Source organism: Dipodomys merriami, unplaced genomic scaffold (genome assembly GCF_024711535.1).
Source record: "Dipodomys merriami isolate MVZ:Mamm:240054 unplaced genomic scaffold, mDipMer1.0.p SCAF_15, whole genome shotgun sequence".
Lineage (NCBI taxonomy): Eukaryota > Metazoa > Chordata > Mammalia > Rodentia > Heteromyidae > Dipodomys > Dipodomys merriami.
In genome coordinates, this window is record NW_027202826.1 from 6,781,344 (window position 1) to 6,799,506 (window position 18,163).

General features: G+C 43.6%; 1 protein-coding gene and 1 long non-coding RNA gene across 8 annotated transcripts in view; one reads left to right on the forward strand and one right to left on the reverse strand.

Annotated features, from left to right (window-relative positions):
- Positions 1-948, reverse strand: part of LOC138826854 (uncharacterized) — a 30,196-nt gene extending 29,248 nt beyond the window's left edge. The window contains exon 1 of the long non-coding RNA XR_011371876.1: positions 738-948. This is a non-coding gene — a long non-coding RNA (uncharacterized lncRNA). The remainder of the gene's footprint in view (positions 1-737) is intronic.
- Positions 530-18,163, forward strand: part of Mmaa (metabolism of cobalamin associated A) — a 19,988-nt gene continuing 2,354 nt past the window's right edge. The window contains exons 1-7 of one of the 7 annotated variants that reach the window (XM_070022147.1): positions 1,174-3,478; positions 4,326-4,469; positions 7,099-7,167; positions 7,511-8,013; positions 11,500-11,622; positions 15,047-15,217; positions 16,789-16,874. In XM_070022147.1, coding sequence (XP_069878248.1) covers positions 7,151-7,167; positions 7,511-8,013; positions 11,500-11,622; positions 15,047-15,217; positions 16,789-16,874 — 900 coding nt within the window. In that variant the 5' untranslated portion in view covers positions 1,174-3,478; positions 4,326-4,469; positions 7,099-7,150. The other 6 variants (XM_070022148.1, XM_070022146.1, XM_070022150.1 and 3 more) reach the window with 6 other exon arrangements.

Sequence of the window (18,163 nt, forward strand, 5' to 3'; positions counted from 1 at the left end):
GTCCCGGCTGCAAGTTCGGTTCAGGTCAAGACGACCGGATGTCCTTTAGGAGAAAAATCTGTGCGTCTGGCAAAACGACGCCATCGTTTACAAACTGTGTTTCCGCGGGGCGCTGGGCATTTACTCCGACCAGCTGCAAGGGCGGAGTCCCTGCCTGGTACTGGTCGTTTGCCCCCGGCCTCCATGCGAAGCTTCCGGGGGCAAAGGGCCGGGCTCCGGCCGGGTCCCCGCGGGGCGCGCGGGCACGCGCCGCTACGCGAGGCCGGCGGAGGAGCCGCGCCGGGCCGGAGCACCAGGCCGGGAGGCCTGCGCGCACCGCCAACCCCAGGCCAAAGGCCCCCGGAAAGACCCCGTACGCCTCCTACAGAACGCCCGGCTTCCCTGAGCAACGCGACAGGGCTTCCCGCCACCCCAGGCCTGGACACGACGGACACGTAACGCGAGACCCCGACCCCGCCCTGCCGCGACCCGACGGCCGCTCCCCTACGACGGCCCGCCTTCCCCGGCGGCCGGCCGCGTCGCGCCTGCGCGCCGCTCTGTGGGCGGAAGAGGCGGGCAGAGCAACCGGAAAGGGTGGGACGGCATTCGTGTCCGCGGGTGGTGAGTGAGGGGCGGGGAGCGCGCGGCGTCCGGGAGTTGGGGCTGGAGCGGCGCCCTCGGGCCGCCGGCCTAGGGTCACCCCGACTTTGGGGGCGCCCCCTGGAGGACCGGGGGAGAGGAGAAAAGGAGAGTCTTACCGAACTGGGGGGCGGGGGGCATGGGTGTGTCCGCCGATGGATTCGAAGGGAAGTTCGAGCTTTCCTGGAGGCCTCGGAGGCCGGGCCCGGGCGCAGGCCCGCCTTCCCCGCTGCTGCGGGGGCCGAGGGTCGCGGGAAAGCCCGTGCGACCTCCCCAGCCCGGAGCAGAGAAGGTCCAGGACAGCCCTCGGGCCCGGCTCAAGCCCCCGGAGTGACGCACGCACACGCACGCACGCACGCACGCACGCACAGGCCTGTAAAGGGCCTTAAGGTTTTCATCCTCCTACGCCGGTTTGTGAGCTCACCTGGCGGGAGCCGCGGGAAGGCAGTTTGTCTGGGTAGCAGGTCCATTGTCCCTGCCAAACCTGGAGAAGGGTTAGCCCAGGCCCGGAGGGCCACGGTGGCAGAGGCATGCAGGTGAAACCAACACCCAGTGTGTCTGTCTTTTCGAGGGTGGTGGTGGTGGATATAAAATCTAGGATATAAAAGTCACAGGTAGTAAAATCTCTGCCTGTGTAGACTAGATCTTTTTCAGCAGAGAACATGTTTTGAGATTATATATACACACATATATATATGTATATATACATATATATATATATACACACGAAAGGCTATGTAAGCCAAAATAACATGGTAAAAATCTCTTACCGACTTTCTTAAATGAGCGTTATTACATATATTCTAGAAAGTAGATACAGACCATTTAAATTTCTGAGTGGGTAGAAACCCCAAGGTTTCTGATAGAACTGAAGCATTTTGGGGTCTTGTTTCCAGAATATTCTTTTACTTAGTAAACACATTTAGGAAAGTAGAAAATTTAGAGACAGCTCTTTTTAAGAGCTGCAGCCTATTACAAAAAAGTATGAAAAGCTACATAGAGGTAAGGAATGTAAAGAAGTTTAGAGATATCAAAACATTTGGAATAGAAAGAGCTGGTGAAGGCTGGAGAGTTAACCTCTTTGCTGATTGTTGCTGTGTGCAATGCAAGTCCGAAATACAAGATCTTTTTTTTACAACACAGGCTAAAAATCTAGTTTTTATGTGATTAAATTTTTGTAATATAATTGACAAGTAGTTGAGTTAGCATGCACCTTCTCTGGGTCAGGTTTAACTGGTTGTGATCCGTGCAAATTATTCCTTAGATCAGAATTCAGAAATAGAAGAAGTTTGGAAATGGGGTGCAAGGAAAATGTTTTGAGGGACCTCTGTGATCCCTGCAAGGAAATTTGGAGTATACATTAGAATCAGCTGGAAGACATCATCAGACATCAGTGTCTGATTCAGGTCTGGAGTGAGGCCTGAGAATACACGGAGTTTCCCATCCTGGGTTGTGGGCAACTCTGAGTTGAACAGTACAGTGGTCACATTTATATTTTGAGATGAAGCCCAGAAGTCCCAGAGGAGGACTGTGAAGTAGGTAGAAAATGGGTAATGTTCCTTAGAGTTCATTTGCACCTGTTTGATGCCAGGTCCTCTGCCAAGCTGGCTCCTAACCACTCACTCATGCACTATTGCCTGCATGTACAGTAGGTTTGGACTTGGAAAAATTAAGAGTATGAGTGGTTGCCCAGGCACCAGAGATGGTGGCAGATTCCAGCTAGGGTAGTGGCGGTGGGGGTGAGGGAAAACATTTAGTGGTGATAGAATTTACAAAAATTCGAGATCCCTCTCCCCACAGATTTTGACCTAGAAGTGGACATTGGAAATGTGTCTTATTAGCAATAGGATGAAAGGTAGAGAACTTAAGAAAGTTCCTGTCCAAATATATGAGGTGTTCTGTACTACTCTTGCACAATAATAGCTTATTTAAAACCTATTTAACACTCTCTTTAAAAGTCATTCTACACTACAAAAATGCCCTGGAACTATTTGAAAAGGAGAGAGTGTTACCTCCTATAGAGGATAAGCCTCATTCAACAACTTCTCTTCCAATCAAAAGTGATGAGCACTGAGAATGGAAATGGATGGGATAACTCTGCCTTGCCTGTACGAACTGTGCTGCATTGCAGACACTGACCTAATTATTGATTTTGGAAATTCTGTATGCTTTTTCTTGCCAGTGTTGTTACTGAAATTAAGAATGTTCATTGGATCAATTTCAAGATAAATATTCTGTCAGAGTGGCTGCTGCTGAACATTTTTTTTTCTTTTTGTGTGACAGGGTCTTGCTGAGTATCTCTGGCTGTGCTCAAACTTACTTAAGTAGGCCAATCTGGCCTTGAACTCTTGAGCCTTCTACATTTACCTCCCCGTCTGCTGGGATTTGGGGAATGGACCACTATACCCAGCATTGAGCTAATTTTTAATGAAAAAAAATCTATAAATTGAAATAAGACTTTAAAAAAATCATTAAATGCAAATTTACCATAAAATTTAGAAAAATAGATACAGTAAAAGCATCGATCCAGTTGAGTAATCAATGTAATGGTTTCATGGACCCACACAAGATTATTATGCATGTTTGTTCATTTCTGCTGTGAGCTGTAAACTGCTGTAGATAAGAGGATAGCTCATGGCCAGCGGAAGGCGGCAGTGCAATGTGATGTACACTGTCAGAGAATTGTGCCCAGTCCATGATGACAGGAGGGCAGGGACTAAAGCAAGGAGGCATGAGGCTGGGGAACTCTGCAGACAAGACACCCGAGTTCCTGAAGGCCAAGGAGGAATTTGTGAGATGGTGAAGAAGTTCATCCCAGCCGGAGAGAATGCCGTGGATGACAACCACAGTGTAGAAAAAGGTGTGGCTTGTTCTGAGTCCTGTGTGCAGATCAGAGCAGTTATAGCAATATAAAAGTGGAGGGGGCGGGGGCTGGGAAGGTGGCTCAGTTGCCTCGAACACATGAGGCCCTGGGTTTGATTCCTCAGCACCACATAAAAAGAAAAAGCCAGAAGTGGCACTGTGGCTCAAGTGGTAGAATGCTAGCCTTGAGCTGAAGAGCTCAGGGACAGCGCCCAGGCCAAGTTCAAGCCCCACAACTGACCAAAAAAAAAAGTGAGGAGGGGAATGAAGGAAGTTGGCTAAGTGTGGACAGAGGCACTCACAAAGTGTGGAGTGTTTATGTGACTGTTTGGCTGGATTGTAAGCATGGTAACAGGAGCCATGCTTGAGCTGTATGCTAGTAATCCCAAGTTCCCACACAAAGCCTAGCATAGGTTCTCCAAAAATGAATGCATCACAGAACAGCATTTTTTTGTCTTCTGTTCTTTCACATAAGGCAGAGATCTACTAAGTGTTCCAAACAGTGAAGTAATTATGTAAGAATAAGTGATAGTGTGGAAGATGAAATTAATAGTAGATTGGAGATTTTAGAATTAAGGTTATATTCATTATAATCTGCATTGACAAACAAAAAAAAACAAAAGACAGTTTTAGAGTGTATCACATGGAAGAGTAAATGCCACTGAGGTTTCACTTAAACGTGTGTTTACTTGTTGATGTAAATGCATTCTTCTGATGGAATGCAACCAGAGCTTGAAACCCATGTTAGGGTGATGTAAAGATGTAAAGTGTGGGCAGAGAAGAAGGAATGGATATAAGACACATTGAATCTTAAAATGCTCCTATCCATATAAACCCTCTTGCAGTGCAGTAACCAAATACTTAAAAATAACTTGGTGATTTGGAGGAGTCAACCTGTGAGCAATGGCCTTGTTGCTTGGCTCTCTGGAGAAATGGTATAATGGTGGCAGCATGTGGCAGAAGAGCCATGTGACAGAAATGGCTAAAAGGTACACCCCCATTGACCTAACTTTCTCCCCTAGGCCCCACCCCTCCCAATAGCACTATGGGCAGGAGACCTGTAGGCTTCTGGGAGGCAGTTATGATTTAACCACAGCAGGCTGTGAAGACTAGCCAGCCTGGTTCAGTATTTTTGCCTACTTGATGTTTTTTGTGTATACTAATAAATTGACTGTCTGGTTTATTAGACTTGGCAGTGTTTTACCGTTTCTTACTGAACGTTGTAAATGCTGAGAAATATCTTTCATTTTGGGCAGCGCATAGCTTAACAAATTGTTAGATGAAACTGTACTCTGAGGGATCATGAAAATTAATTGAAGCCATTTGGTTTGATTTGATTATTGGCCAAGTTCTTTGCTTCTTCCCACAAGAAAGCAGGCAGAAATGCTTCATTAGAAGGTGGGAAGCCATACTTGGTTTTGTCAGCATGGTTGGAAGAGTCCATTAGAATGTTGCTAAGTTTTCAAACAAACTTCTTTTGTTCTGCCCATGCCACGTGTGTCAGGGTGGATAGTTGCTCATAAGGCCAGGTTACACCAGGTTACACTGGCTTTTGAGAAATGTATTGGCTGCTTTAAAATCAGATCACTTGAATAATAAAGTTAACTATGTTATGGATTTAGTCATCAGATACGAATTTTCTGTGAAGTGAAAAAACATTTTAAAATGTTTTGCAATTTGTTCTGTCACCTAATACATTATTGGTATTTCACAGAGATTATTTTATTTTCTCTAGAGGTAATACCATATAGATCTGGATTTATGAAATTTGAAGTTATTTCCATAGTTGCACAGCTTTGGTCGATCAGTCTAAAGCTGCTGAGTGATACACAAAAAGCTAAATATGCCCATATTAATGGGTACCATGTGATGTTTGATGATGAAAGTCATGCATGCATGAGGCCCTGGGTTCGATTCCTCAACACGACATAAGCAAAAAGAAAAAAGCTGGAAGTGGTGCTGTGGCTCAAGTGGTAGAGCGCTAGCCTTGAGCTGAAGAGGTGAGGGACAGCGCCCAGGCCCAGAGTTCAGGCCCCACGACCGGAACCCTCCCCCCCCCCCAAAAAAAAAAGGAAAGTCAGATTCCTGGTCATACGTCAAACCTCAACTCCCACATCCTTCCCCAGCTTAGGAAAAGAAACTCCAGTTTTCTAGGGCATGGGACAAAGCCTTTGCCTCATCCTTGACTGCTCCCCTCCACCCACATTTCATAGCAGGTCCCTCAGCACTCCTCTGCAGCCTGACTTCATACCACCTGTCTGGACCACACCTTTACTATCTCGTCTCTGGACTGCACTCATTTTCCTGGATGGTCTTTGTATTTCTTTTCTTGTGCCTTGACACCCCCATCCCTCCACACATTGAATTCTGAATAGAATACCCAGAGTCCCTTTAAACATTTGTTAAAGGTTCACCTCTGTCCTTTGGCTTCCCGTCTCACTGAAAGTCTTTGCAGCCTCTGTAAGGACCTGTGTTTGACCCAGTCCTTGACCATTTCTTTTAAACTCTACCTATGATCCAGCTCCAGGTACATAGACAGACAGACTATCCATCATAAAGTTAATTAGATTGGGCTTCTCTCACTAGAATGCCAGTTTTCTGAGGGCAAGACCTTTTGTTTTAGTCATTATTTTTAGTGTTTATATTAAAAAGCAGTGGTGGATATTTACATTTTTTAAAGAATAACTTACACATTTTTTAATTAACTGTTCTTTTAGACTAATACTAATTTGGTATAAATAGAAATTATAATGCTTCCCTCAAAATAGAAAAAAAATCTTTAGAGAACAGATGAGCAATTATAATTCTACCACTTACAAAAATCTTAAGATTATTTCTTCTTTGTCACTAATGGGATGCTTATTAGCTAAAATTAATTTCATAATTCATGGGCTTTAAAGTACCATTTACAGAAGTATCTGGGAGCAATCAAGTAATTTATTTTAATGTGTCATGAGGTACAGGAAAATTTACCTATAATCATAAACAGAAACTGGGTAGGTTGTAAGGATCTGTCTATAAATCTTAGTTTGCCAAGAAAAAAAGGTCTGTCATTACCAGTGTTTTATAAATTGTAATAACAATGAAAGCTAATGTTAATTGAGTTTTTACTCTGCACAGGGTATAAATTAAGTCATTTTGCTCCCACAACCAACCTGCTTGCTTATCTAGTCTTTGCCCCAGAGCAGTTGAGACACAGAGTAACAGCGTAACTTACCTGAGGACAGGACAGTGGAGGTATATAGAGTATGATGGCTGTGGCTCATAATCTCTGCCCTGTCCTGACTTAGTTGCAGCACAGCTTCCATTATCTAATACAGTTGGAAGCTGCCTTAGAATCAAGGTAAATCTAGGGAAAGGACCTGCATGGAGTCACAGTGGCTCACGCTGGTGTGCCTGTCCACCGAGACCACTCGTGCGCTGGCAGTAAGTAATGGTGGTTCTGACTTTGCTCTGAGAAACCACCCACACAGTTCACTGCACATTAAGGCTTATTGTTGTTGATTGTGTACTTATGCCAGGTTATGGGGTGGGGGTAGGGGCTCTTTATAGTACAGCACAGACTGCATCTAAACTTGTGCCTCAAGTGCCACACTTCTAATCACATTTCTTTTGTAGCAAGTGGATCAAAGGACAGCTTCCAACGGATTCTTTCTAAAGAATCTTTTGTATGCGCTTCAGCACTGGGTATGTTGACCTGAGGTAATCTTTAAAATGAATGGAAGGAGAGACAGGATAGCAAATGTCTGCCCTAATGAGCATTTGTATGTTGGTTTTTATTTATGAGGAAATTTTAATGCACTCTCTACTTTACAGTAGAGTAATGGTTTTATGACTTGGGATATTCTGAATATATTTTACCCATAGCAAAGGAGAGGATATTCTCTCTCAGATTTAGTAAGAGAACTCACCCATTTATACTGCCCAGAACCATAATTGTGTGTTACCAAGCGCAGGAAAAGCACTGTTTCATTGCTTCAGTATCTGTCGTCTGTTGAACTGGCAAAAAATATGTTTTTCTTTCTTCTAGGGAGGCCACAAGTCACATTAAGCCAGACGCATCCAGGTTTCCTCTGGGCACATGCACAATGAGCATTCCAGCGCTGCTGCTGCGTCCTCCCCAGCCTCTGCTGAGAGGCCTTTTCACAGGGTCTTTCCATCGCCACCACTGCGTCTCGCACTCAAGTACTCCTCGCGGACGGGGACTCTCATGTGCCTGGCCATTGAAGTCTCTTGGACTCCAGTATACAAAGCAGATGCTGCTGTCCAATAGTTTAAGGAGAGAATTCTGTACACAAACGACCTTGAAAGACTACACGGAGGAGCTTTCTGATAAAGAACAAAGACTTGTGGATAGACTTTATACTGGTCTAATACAAGGGCAAAGGGCTTGCTTAGCAGAGTCCATAACTCTCATAGAATCGACTCACCACAGGAAAAAGGACTTAGCCCAGGTGCTTTTGCAGAAGGTTTTAGTCTACCATCGAGAACAGGAAAAGTTAAATCAAGGAAAGCCACTAGCGTTTCGAGTAGGTCAGTTTGTTGTTGAGTAATTTTTTTTTCAGGTCTCCTTTTTTTTTTAATGTTGGTTGTGGGGCTTGAACTCTAGGCCTGGACGCTGTCCCTGAGCTCTTCAGCTCAAGGCAGGCGCTCTACCTCTACCACTGGAGCCACAGCACCATTTTCTGGTGGTTAGTGGAGATCGGAGTCTCATGGACTTTCCTGCCCAGGCAAGCTGAACTGCTATCCCCAGATCTCAGCCTCCTGAGTGCCTAGGATTATAGGTGTGAGCCACTGGCGCCAGCTCTTTTTTCCTTTTTAAACTAAATCTAAACAGCTGGGACAATAGTGGCTCACACCTGTAATCCTAGCAGCTTAGCAGCTCTAGAGGCTGAGATCTGAGGATAACAGTTGGAAGCCTTTATCTCCAATTAACTACCAACCAAAAAGCCAGAAGTAGAGCTGAGTCTTAAGGGGTAGAGTACTAGCCTTGAGCAAAAAATCTCAGGACAATCCCCAGTCTTTGAGTTCAAACCGTAGGACCAGCACATACAAACAAAGTCTGAACACTTTGCAGGCTGTGTGGTGGCTTATGCCTGTAATCTTGTCTAGGCAAGATGTATAGGTAGGAAGATCACTATCCAAAGCCAGTCCCATGAAGAAAAGTGAGCCTATCCAAAAAGTAAGCAAAAATATGGGTTGAGGGCATGACACAGGTGGTAGAGAATCTCTAGCAAGCATGAAGCCCTGAGTTCAAACTCAGGTACCATCCAAATAGTTTTCAGTGTAATGCAATGTTTTTTCTTGAAGTTTGGGTGAATTTTATTTATTTATTTATTTTTCCGGTCTAGTTGTGGGGCCTGAACTCTGGTCCTGGGCGCTGTCCCTCAGCTCTTCAGCTCAAGGCTAGCGCTCTACCACTTGAGCCACAGCGCCACTTCCGGCTTTTTTCTTTTTTGCTTATGTGGTGCTAAGGAATCGAACCCAGGGCCTCAGGCATGCAAGGCAAGTGCTCTACCACGGAGCCACCTTCCCAGCCCATTTGGGTGAATTTTAAATGCTTGTTTTTTTTTGAAAATACTAATCTTGAAAAACTTGCCCTGACCAAGGCTCTGTATTTTCAAAGCGTAATAGAGCTGTAGTTCTGAAAGAATCTTGCGAAGGTTTCAAGAATGGAAACAGGTCCAGAAAGAGCTATTAATCAGTTTCTTCCTTCCTTTCAGTAGTTCTTCAGTTTATTAATGCAAAGTGAATTCTGTGTTTCATGGTGTGTCAGTTATAATGTCTTCAATTTTTTTTTCGTATTTTCTTTTTTGGTACTGGGTGCAAACCTAGGATGTTGCACTTTGCCACTGAGCTACATCCCGGCCTATGGATACCTTTTTTTAAATGAGCTTCTGGGAGTGACCATCTCAATACTGACGTATTGTAGATGACATTTTAATCATTTATTTGCTATCTATATTTAAATGATATTTTTGACAATTTGTTTTGGTTCTGAAATTGCAATTTAGCTTGTTATATTTTTGAAATTATGCATTTTAACACCATTCAGATATGTTTTGGCAGTAGAAATTAATCCAAGGAGTTTGGGTGGAATGAGCATTCAAGGATGGTGAGTTAGGTAATTGGAATCAACCTTTCCAGAAAAAACAATATGTTGGGCGAAGTGCAGGGATTCTGTGGGTAGTGAATAAGCACATGGAAGAATTAATTGGTAAATTCCAGTCCTTCAACTGTCTTGAGGCTTTTTTGCTCACAGAGAGTGTTCCACTTGAGCCATGCCTCCAGTCCAACATTTTTGCTGGTTACTTGAGGTAAGAGTCTTGAGGATTTGTCTGATGGCTAGTTGAACTGTGATCATCAGATCTCAGCCTCCTAGGAAGTAGAATTACAGGTATGAAGCACTGGGACCTCACACAAATAGGCTTTTATATCATAGTTTATTGACAATGCTGCGACCCAGATCTCCTAGGTTTTAGTACTTTAAGGATTTTTTTTTTTAAGGCCATCAGCCAGTATTTGTATTGATCCACGTTTCAAACTTCTTATTCTGTTCTGCCCTCATTGAGAGGCTCTCGTTTTGAGAGTACTATCTTGGACATTAATAACCTTTTTGTGTTGTAGCCCCAAAACAGCAAGCCACCAAGTCATGATGAGATAACCTTGAAGAGAGAATACCCCAGAAGAGTCAATTAAGCAAATGCGTGACTTTGCATTGCTCTTGTAGCTGTTCTAGCTGGGTTTTCACATAAACTTGGGTCTCTATTGTGCTTGTTTTGTCACCATCATAGATAAGAGCAACATGTGTTTATTCAGTACTCTAAACATGTTTAAGAAAGATGTCGTAAGGAGCCAAGTAGACCAAGCACACCTTAGCATGTAAATGCCTGTGTAACATGCCTTCTTGAACATAGACATCCCTGTGCCACACACCGTCCTAATCCACTGCACACACAATTTCATGCCATTGTTCCAATGATCTGAAAGAGAAAGTGCGATGCTCCTTGCTCTATTGTAAAGGATGCTGAGACACCGAAATGCTAGAGCTTGTGAGAGCAGATCTAGAATGAGACATGGGGCTTGCCCGCTCACTCACATACTTGATTTTAGGCCTGATGGGGGTAGGTGTACCTCCTGTGTGTCTTTTGTTGTTGTGCGCTAGGGTTTAACTCGAGGTCTTGCGCTTGCTAGGCAGGCACTCTACCACCTGAACTACACACCTTTTTTTTTTGCTTTAGTTATATTTTCGATAGGCTCTTGAGTTTTTGCATGCTGCGTAATTGAAATGACAGGCACACACCACCATGCCCAGCTTTATCAGTTGAGATGAGGACTTGTGACCCTTCGCCTGGACTGGCTTTGAGCTGTAATCCTGAGTAGCGAGGGTTGTGGGTGAGAGACACCATGACCAGCTCCTCTGATTTTTTTTTCTTTTTTCTTTGTTTTTGTATGCATTACCTGAAATCGAACTCCACTCTGTGCTTGCAAGGCAGGCACTCTGCTACATGCGCCACACCTCCAGCCCCCACCCCCTTCCTAAAGAAGTATGGTCTCACTTTATGTCCAGGCCAGCCTAGACTGCCGTCCTCCTCCTTGTGCTTCCCTGTGTGCTGGGAATGACAGGTACAGACCACTGCCGAGCCACTGTACTTCCCCCACTGTAGCTGAGACAGCAGGTGGGCACCACCGTACCCAGCCATTCATTGCGATGGAGTCTCAGGAATGTTGGTACCCAAGCTGTCCTTGAACCTCAATGAAATGTGCCTAAAAATCTATAGAGAAGAGGCAAAGTACATTCTATTTTTGAAAGTGAATTCTGAAAACATGAAACTCAAGAATTTTTTGTTTCCTAAATCACAATGTCCCTGGAATGAGACCACAAGGTAGATTTTCATTTTCTGCTATAGAACATGTTAAAACAATAGCTGCAATAAATCGGTAAATAATTATTTCTTCAATAACATGGTTGTAGTACTCATTTCATTCTATTAAATTAGAGATCTCTCTTCATTGTAGGATTGTCTGGACCCCCTGGTGCTGGAAAATCAACATTTATTGAGTATTTTGGAAAAATGCTCACTGAGAGAGGGCACAAGTTGTCTGTGCTAGCTGTGGACCCTTCTTCTTTCACTAGTGGTGGTGAGTATGGCGGGTTCCTTTTGAATCGCAGCTCTTGTAGGGCGCTCTCTTACCTGGAGTATTTAGTACTTAGTATAGTAGTGGAACTCTGCAGTTCCATGGATGAACTGCTAGCTGAGTTTGGGCTCACTGAAGGAACAACTCCTGTTTTGCTGGGTGAGGTACAGACAGCAGGAGGTGGCTGGGAGCCCTGGACTCTGCAGGCGAGGCAGCCAGCTTGTGGGCACTTGGAATACTGAGATAATAGGCCTGAAGTTGAAATGATTCAAAGCAACGACCAGCTCTTCGCCATTCAGGCCTAAGACCAAGCCCTTCTTCTCCTGTGCTCTTTTGTTCTGGCTGCATCAGTGGCTGCATGATTCAGAAAATAATCCTTGCTCATTTGCTATTTTATAACCTCTCTTAAGCTTTTCTACTGTTTGCAAATTGTCACCTGTTTATGCGCTATGCCCGATTAGAAAGCTCCCAGAGGGACTGCATAACACATTGCTCTTCCCCCATAGGACTTACAGAGTGCATTGTCCACTGCACAGTGTGCAGCTATTACTGATTTGAGGTCATGCAATCACTCCATGTTTAATTTGCAGCTCATCAGAGATAAAATGAATATAAACTTAGTTCCCTGAAGGACCATTTAAAGAAAACAGAAAGCACACTGTGTAAATACTCAGGAAAGGTTTTCTTCCCTTGCCCTCTATGATATAAGCTTCTCACATGCACTTAGCAAGACTTTGAGCGCCTTGGACAGCGAACGCTCTGCTCAGAAGCCCTGTGCTGTGCATGGTGAGACACAGTGCTCTCAGCCTAAGGGGAGCTTCATGTCTAGGGGAAACCAGGCCAGCCCACGCAGGCCATTACAACGTAATGCACTATGGAGGGGTAAGCACAGGGTGCTTTGTGCACTGTGTTATTCCAGGGAATATGATCGTATTTCAGGGGAATGTGATCACATTCAGGTCAGTAGAGAGGTGGACAATTCCTGTTCCTGCTTGCTTATTGAGAAATACGGCTCAACAGTTTCAGTGCACTGTAATAGAAATGTTAACTGCAAATACAATTTGAACTCACAAGTTTCAAGATTAAATCTATGTCGTTGTGTTGCCTTAAGTTATTTACAACCTAAGAGCATTGTTGAAGGCCAGTTCTTTAATGAGGGATCTTTTGCATGATCCTCCTGCTCCCACAGATGACAAGGCCTTTTTCTCCCATGATCAAAGTCTAGGATTTTTCTATGGAAAAAGAAAATGATAGGTTGCTATTGTAATTGATAATAGAAATGATGGTATAAAGTATTCTTTGATTCACATTGCCTGTCATTACAGTACCTAGTCTTTCTTCCTTAATCAAAAAATAGAGTTTTTTTCCAAGTAAAAGAAATACAGATGATAGATACAATAGATAGATTTTGAGAGGCAAATACATGAAGATACACAGGCCACTATAATAAATATACATTTCTGGAATGTATCAGTAATGTGTGAGAAGCACTAGAGTTTTGGTCATTCAAGCCATGTGCTTAGGATTCCCAGACCCCGCAATAGCTTCATGACTACTCTGCAAGTCTACAACGGACAATTTGAACAAAAACAATTCAGATGGGAAAGTCTGTCATAATTTGTACTGGAGTGTTATAGTGTCTATAGGATAATAATTTATAAAGCATTCATTTGACCAAGTGTTGATTTCCACAGTAATGAATTCATGTGAATTAACCAGGAACTAGTTTTTGTTTTTGTTTTTGTCATTGGTTATTGTTGGCCATGAGCTTGAATTTATGGCCTGGTTGCTGTCCCTGAGCTCTTTTGCTCAAAGCTAGCACTCTACCACTTTGAGCTATAATGCCACTCATGGTTTTCTGGTGATTAATTGGAGATGAATTACATAGACTTTCCTGCCCAAACTGACTTTGAACCATGATTCTCAGATCTCAGCCTCCTGAGTAGCTAGGGTTACAGGTGTGAGTCACCAGTGCTTGGCTCAGGAACAAGTTTTATGTGATGTAGTTGAATCAAGTGCATGCTCTAGAAAACAAAGACTGAACTGTGCGAAGACTGAACTGTGGCCATAGGGAAAAGACTACATCCTGAATATCTTCCCAGGAAAAATGTAAACCTTAGAGTAAAAATACATAGGTTGAAATAATGTCATTTTCACAATTATATGGCAAAAGGAAAGTAGGAAAAAGTTATAGTGGTTTGAAGGTTTTCATTTTTCTGAAATTCACAATACTACAGGAAACTCAGAAATACAACTAGTTCTGTTTCATGGGTATTACATTGAACACTTACTAAACACTGTTTCCCATTCAGTGTATAGGATAGGCAAGGAATTTGGCACCAATGATACTGGGGACCAGGCAACTCTTTGTGGCAGGTAGTTCTGTCCCAGAAATTCAGGATGCTTAGCAGCAGCCCTGGTAGCTATTTAGTGAATGCCAGTAGCATCCCACCCATCTCTTGACAAAGTGAGTATCTCTAGACATTGCCAAATTTCCCTGGAAGTTGTGGGGGTGGGGGAGCGGGGCAAGGTTTACCTGGGTTCAGAATCACTGTGTGAAAGAGATAAGATATGGAGATAAGAACCCCTAAAATGTGTTGCCTGAATAGTTGTCTGTCCATTCACTCAGCTTACTTTGCATTCATTGTGGGCCTCAAATTTTCTAAGTAGTAGAGAGTTAAAAGCAGCCTGGGTAGAAGGGCATGTCATTTGTACTAATAGAGGGATGGGACTGGTGGGTGTTCATGGTCAGAAGAGAAAGGGGAGGGACACCAAATTCTCTTATGTCCTCCAGGATGCTATCAGAGTGCAGGGCAAAACAGTTGCTGTGTACTCAGAGTTGGGCGTGGGTGAAGAAGTTCCAGAAAATCCAATGAAAGAGTGAGGATGTTAACTTACCATTGTTAAGATACCTGTAGTATTGTGAATTTCGCTTTTGACATCACATACTGTTCCTGTATATAATCTCGCCAAGTATTGCTATGTAGCCCCGCAGGAAGGTTCAGGTAGGTAAAGTTACTTCTCTAAATTCAATGGTGGGGAACATTCAAGCCAGGATGCAGGCTATCTAAATCGACGCACCATAAGTTAATGGTGAGAGAACAGAAGAGATGCCTTGGGCCGCGTGGGGGTGGGGGGAACGGGGGAGGGCAGGCAGTAAACCCCAGTGGAGTAAAGAAAACACCCCGGCTGGCTCTGGACCTGAGACTGTTTTGGGGCTCACTGCCGGAGGCTGGAACTGGGCAGCTAAGGTGCTTAGAAGGTAAGATGAATCCAGCATGCTCATATACAGTGAGCTGGAGAGAAATTCCATCCTTTCAGATACAGGTTGGAATTTTGTCATAAAGCGTGTCCCCTTGAAATGGACTAAATTGTTAATTGGCCTTAAGAGTGTCACACAATTATAAAATGTAACTCTGTGTTTTAGGATCCCTGTTAGGTGATAAAACACGGATGGTTGAGCTATCAAAAGACTTGAACGCGTACATCAGACCATCTCCTACCAGAGGGACCTTAGGGGGCGTGACAAGGACTACAAATGAAGCTATCCTGTTGTGTGAAGGGGGCGGGTATGACATCATTCTCATCGAAACTGTGGGTGAGTGTGCTATTGTAGTTTATAAAAAATAATATGCTGTTACAATGAATGCTGTATAAAGATGAGTGACAAGTGACAGTTAAGGTTTGGGTTTTTTTTTGGGGGGGGGGCGTTGTTTTGTTTTGGTGCCAATCCAGAGGTGGGGCTTCAACTCAGGGCCTGGAAGCTGTCCCTGAACTTTGTTGCTCAAGGCTAGTGCTCTATTTCTTGGACCACAGCTCCACTCCCAGCTTGTTTTTAAAGCTGGTGATTAATGGGAGATGTGAGTCTCACAGACTTTCCTAGGTTGGCTTTGAACTGTGATCCTCAGATATCTCAGCCTCCTGAGTAGTTAGGATTTATAGGCAAAAGCCACTGGCACCCAGATTTAAAAATAGTTTAATGATATCTGAACTCAAAGCCTTGCACTGACCAGGCTCTACCGTTAGAGCCACACCACCGGCACTGCAGTTACTTTTTAGGTCAGGTTTCGTACCTTTTGGCTATAGTTATTGTTTTAGGTCAGGCCATGTCTCCTCAGGAGCTTGGGTTACAGGTGTGAACTCCCACACCCAGTTTGTTTGTTGAGGTGGGGGTTTCACTTTTCAGCTTCAAACTGTAATCCTCCTTTCTATGCCTTCTGAGTATCTGGGATAGAAGTGTAAGCTCCCATACTCCTTGACAACTAAGTCCATTTTGTTCTTTAAGCACATACTTGCAATGGTTTAAATAAATACACAACATTAACATAGATCAGTAGGCAATATGAGCATATTGGATATAATTGCTACCCTCACATAACTTGGCACTGTCTGTGTTACCCAGACATATGGTATGTCGCATGTGCTAGAGAATAGCAAGCATGAGGATGACTTCCTTGAGCAAAAGACAAAAGCCCATGTCATATGTGTAGTGTGCACTGTTCACTAAGAAAAGACATGCATTAGATAACTCTGGTTAGGGGGCTTTGCTTTATTTATTCTTACATCATTAGTACATAATTACATGCACTGAAGACCCTAAAATGAAAATGCTGACAATCACTTTCTTGTGGAGAGACTGAATGTTACATTATTGTGAGAGAAACGTTTGTGACACACCTAACTCAGATTTGGGAGAAGACTTCCTAGAGCAGTGGGGTGGTTGAGTTGAGTTTTGGAGGAAGAGTTAGCAGTGTGGGGGCAAGAACACTTCCATGAGCACAGAGGACTGAGAAAAGAAGCACAGCTTGCCTAGGCCCCTGAGCAGAAATGGGTTGGCGTGGTTCCTGGGCCAGGTTACCAACGCTTGCTGTGCCCTACTCAGGAGTTTAGAGTTGGCCCAAAAGGAGTGGGAAGCTCTCACAGATGCACAGCAGGGGCTGGCTGTGCTCTCGTATTTCCCAGCCTCCAAATCAACTTCTATTCTTTATAAAATGACCAGACTCAAGTATGTTATTAGGGCAACAGAAAATGGACTGAGGCCTGGGGTTTAAAGGGATATGTGACCTTGAGTGTGAGGGAATGGAATGGGATGGAAATTGCAGTCAGTGCAGTTGAGAAAGTGTAGTAACTCTGAATATTTTAAGCTATAGTTGTGATTTAAAATTCCAGGTGTGGGTCAGTCAGAGTTTGCTGTTGCTGACATGGTTGACATGTTTGTTTTACTACTGCCACCAGCAGGAGGGGATGAATTGCAGGTAATGATTTTGATTACTCCTCCAAATAAAGTAGCTAGTACAAAGGTGCAAATTTCCAGTGTTGAATTTCTGCAAAATAACTTAAGAAACAGTATAGAGAAAGAAACATCCTTCATATTGGCTAAAATACTTGAGTCCGGCAGATTCTCTGTATGTATTTTCCCAACTGATGGTAACAATACACTGTAGTTACTTTTAGTAATATACTATTGAGCTAATCATTTGACTTGGATTTTTCCACATTCAACAGGAAGTGAGTGGAATAAATGGATAGCTCTGACTAAAAGAGACCTTGTTGCACCAATGTATGTAGAAGTGTTGGTTCAGAAGTTCTTCATCAGATCCCACTTGATGATTAGCTGTGCTCTTACCATCATAGCTTACATACTGCATAATAGAATTCCAGCTTGGCCTGGATGTAACAACTCTGGTGCTTTCTGCCTTGAGCTGGCACTGCCTTCCACAGCTTCCCTCACTTCAGACAGGAACTGTCAGCTCTAGGGTTTCCAGGCCATCTATGCCTCTGACCAGCTGGCCACAAAGCTGAGGGTTCCCATTACCAAAAGTTCCATAATTGATCAAATAACTAATAGAATTCAGGAAAACACAATACTACGATTGAAGTTTTATGATATAAGCAGTAAATCAGGATCTGCCAAATGAAGAAACACAGGGTGATGTTCTGGGGACGGGCGGGGGTGGGTCCCAAAGGCAAAGCTTCTATGTCCTCAGACACATTCCCCAACCACAAGCTCCCTGGAGCTTCTGTGTCCTTAGTTTTTAGTGGGGTCTCATTATGTAGATGCATGTGGCTGAAACATTGGCCCTGTAATTGAGCCCAGTCTCCAGCTCCCACCCCACAGAAATTGTCCACAAGATTCAGAGGCCCAGGCCCCTAATCAAAGTAGATTTTGCTGGCATGGTCAGTGCCCATTCTTCATAAATGAGGTTATCGTTCTAGACCTGCACCATAAATTACAAAGACAGTGCTATTGCCCTAGAAAAACCACGGATTAAACTCCAAGAATTTAGAAGTCCAATACAGACATTAAAAAAATTTTATTACATAAAAAATTGTAAAAGAAACCAGAGGGGATAGGTGGTGGGAGAAAAGTGGAAGGGCAACACTGGTCAAGATGCTTTGTACACATAAAGTGACACGGCAAACTGAAATAGCTTTGTCCAGCTACAAGAATAATCATGCAGCTTTTTACAGTTGAAATAGTTCTTAACTTAATGAGTTAACAATTTAACATAAATGAATTTTTAAAAATTCCCCCAGAGTAGTA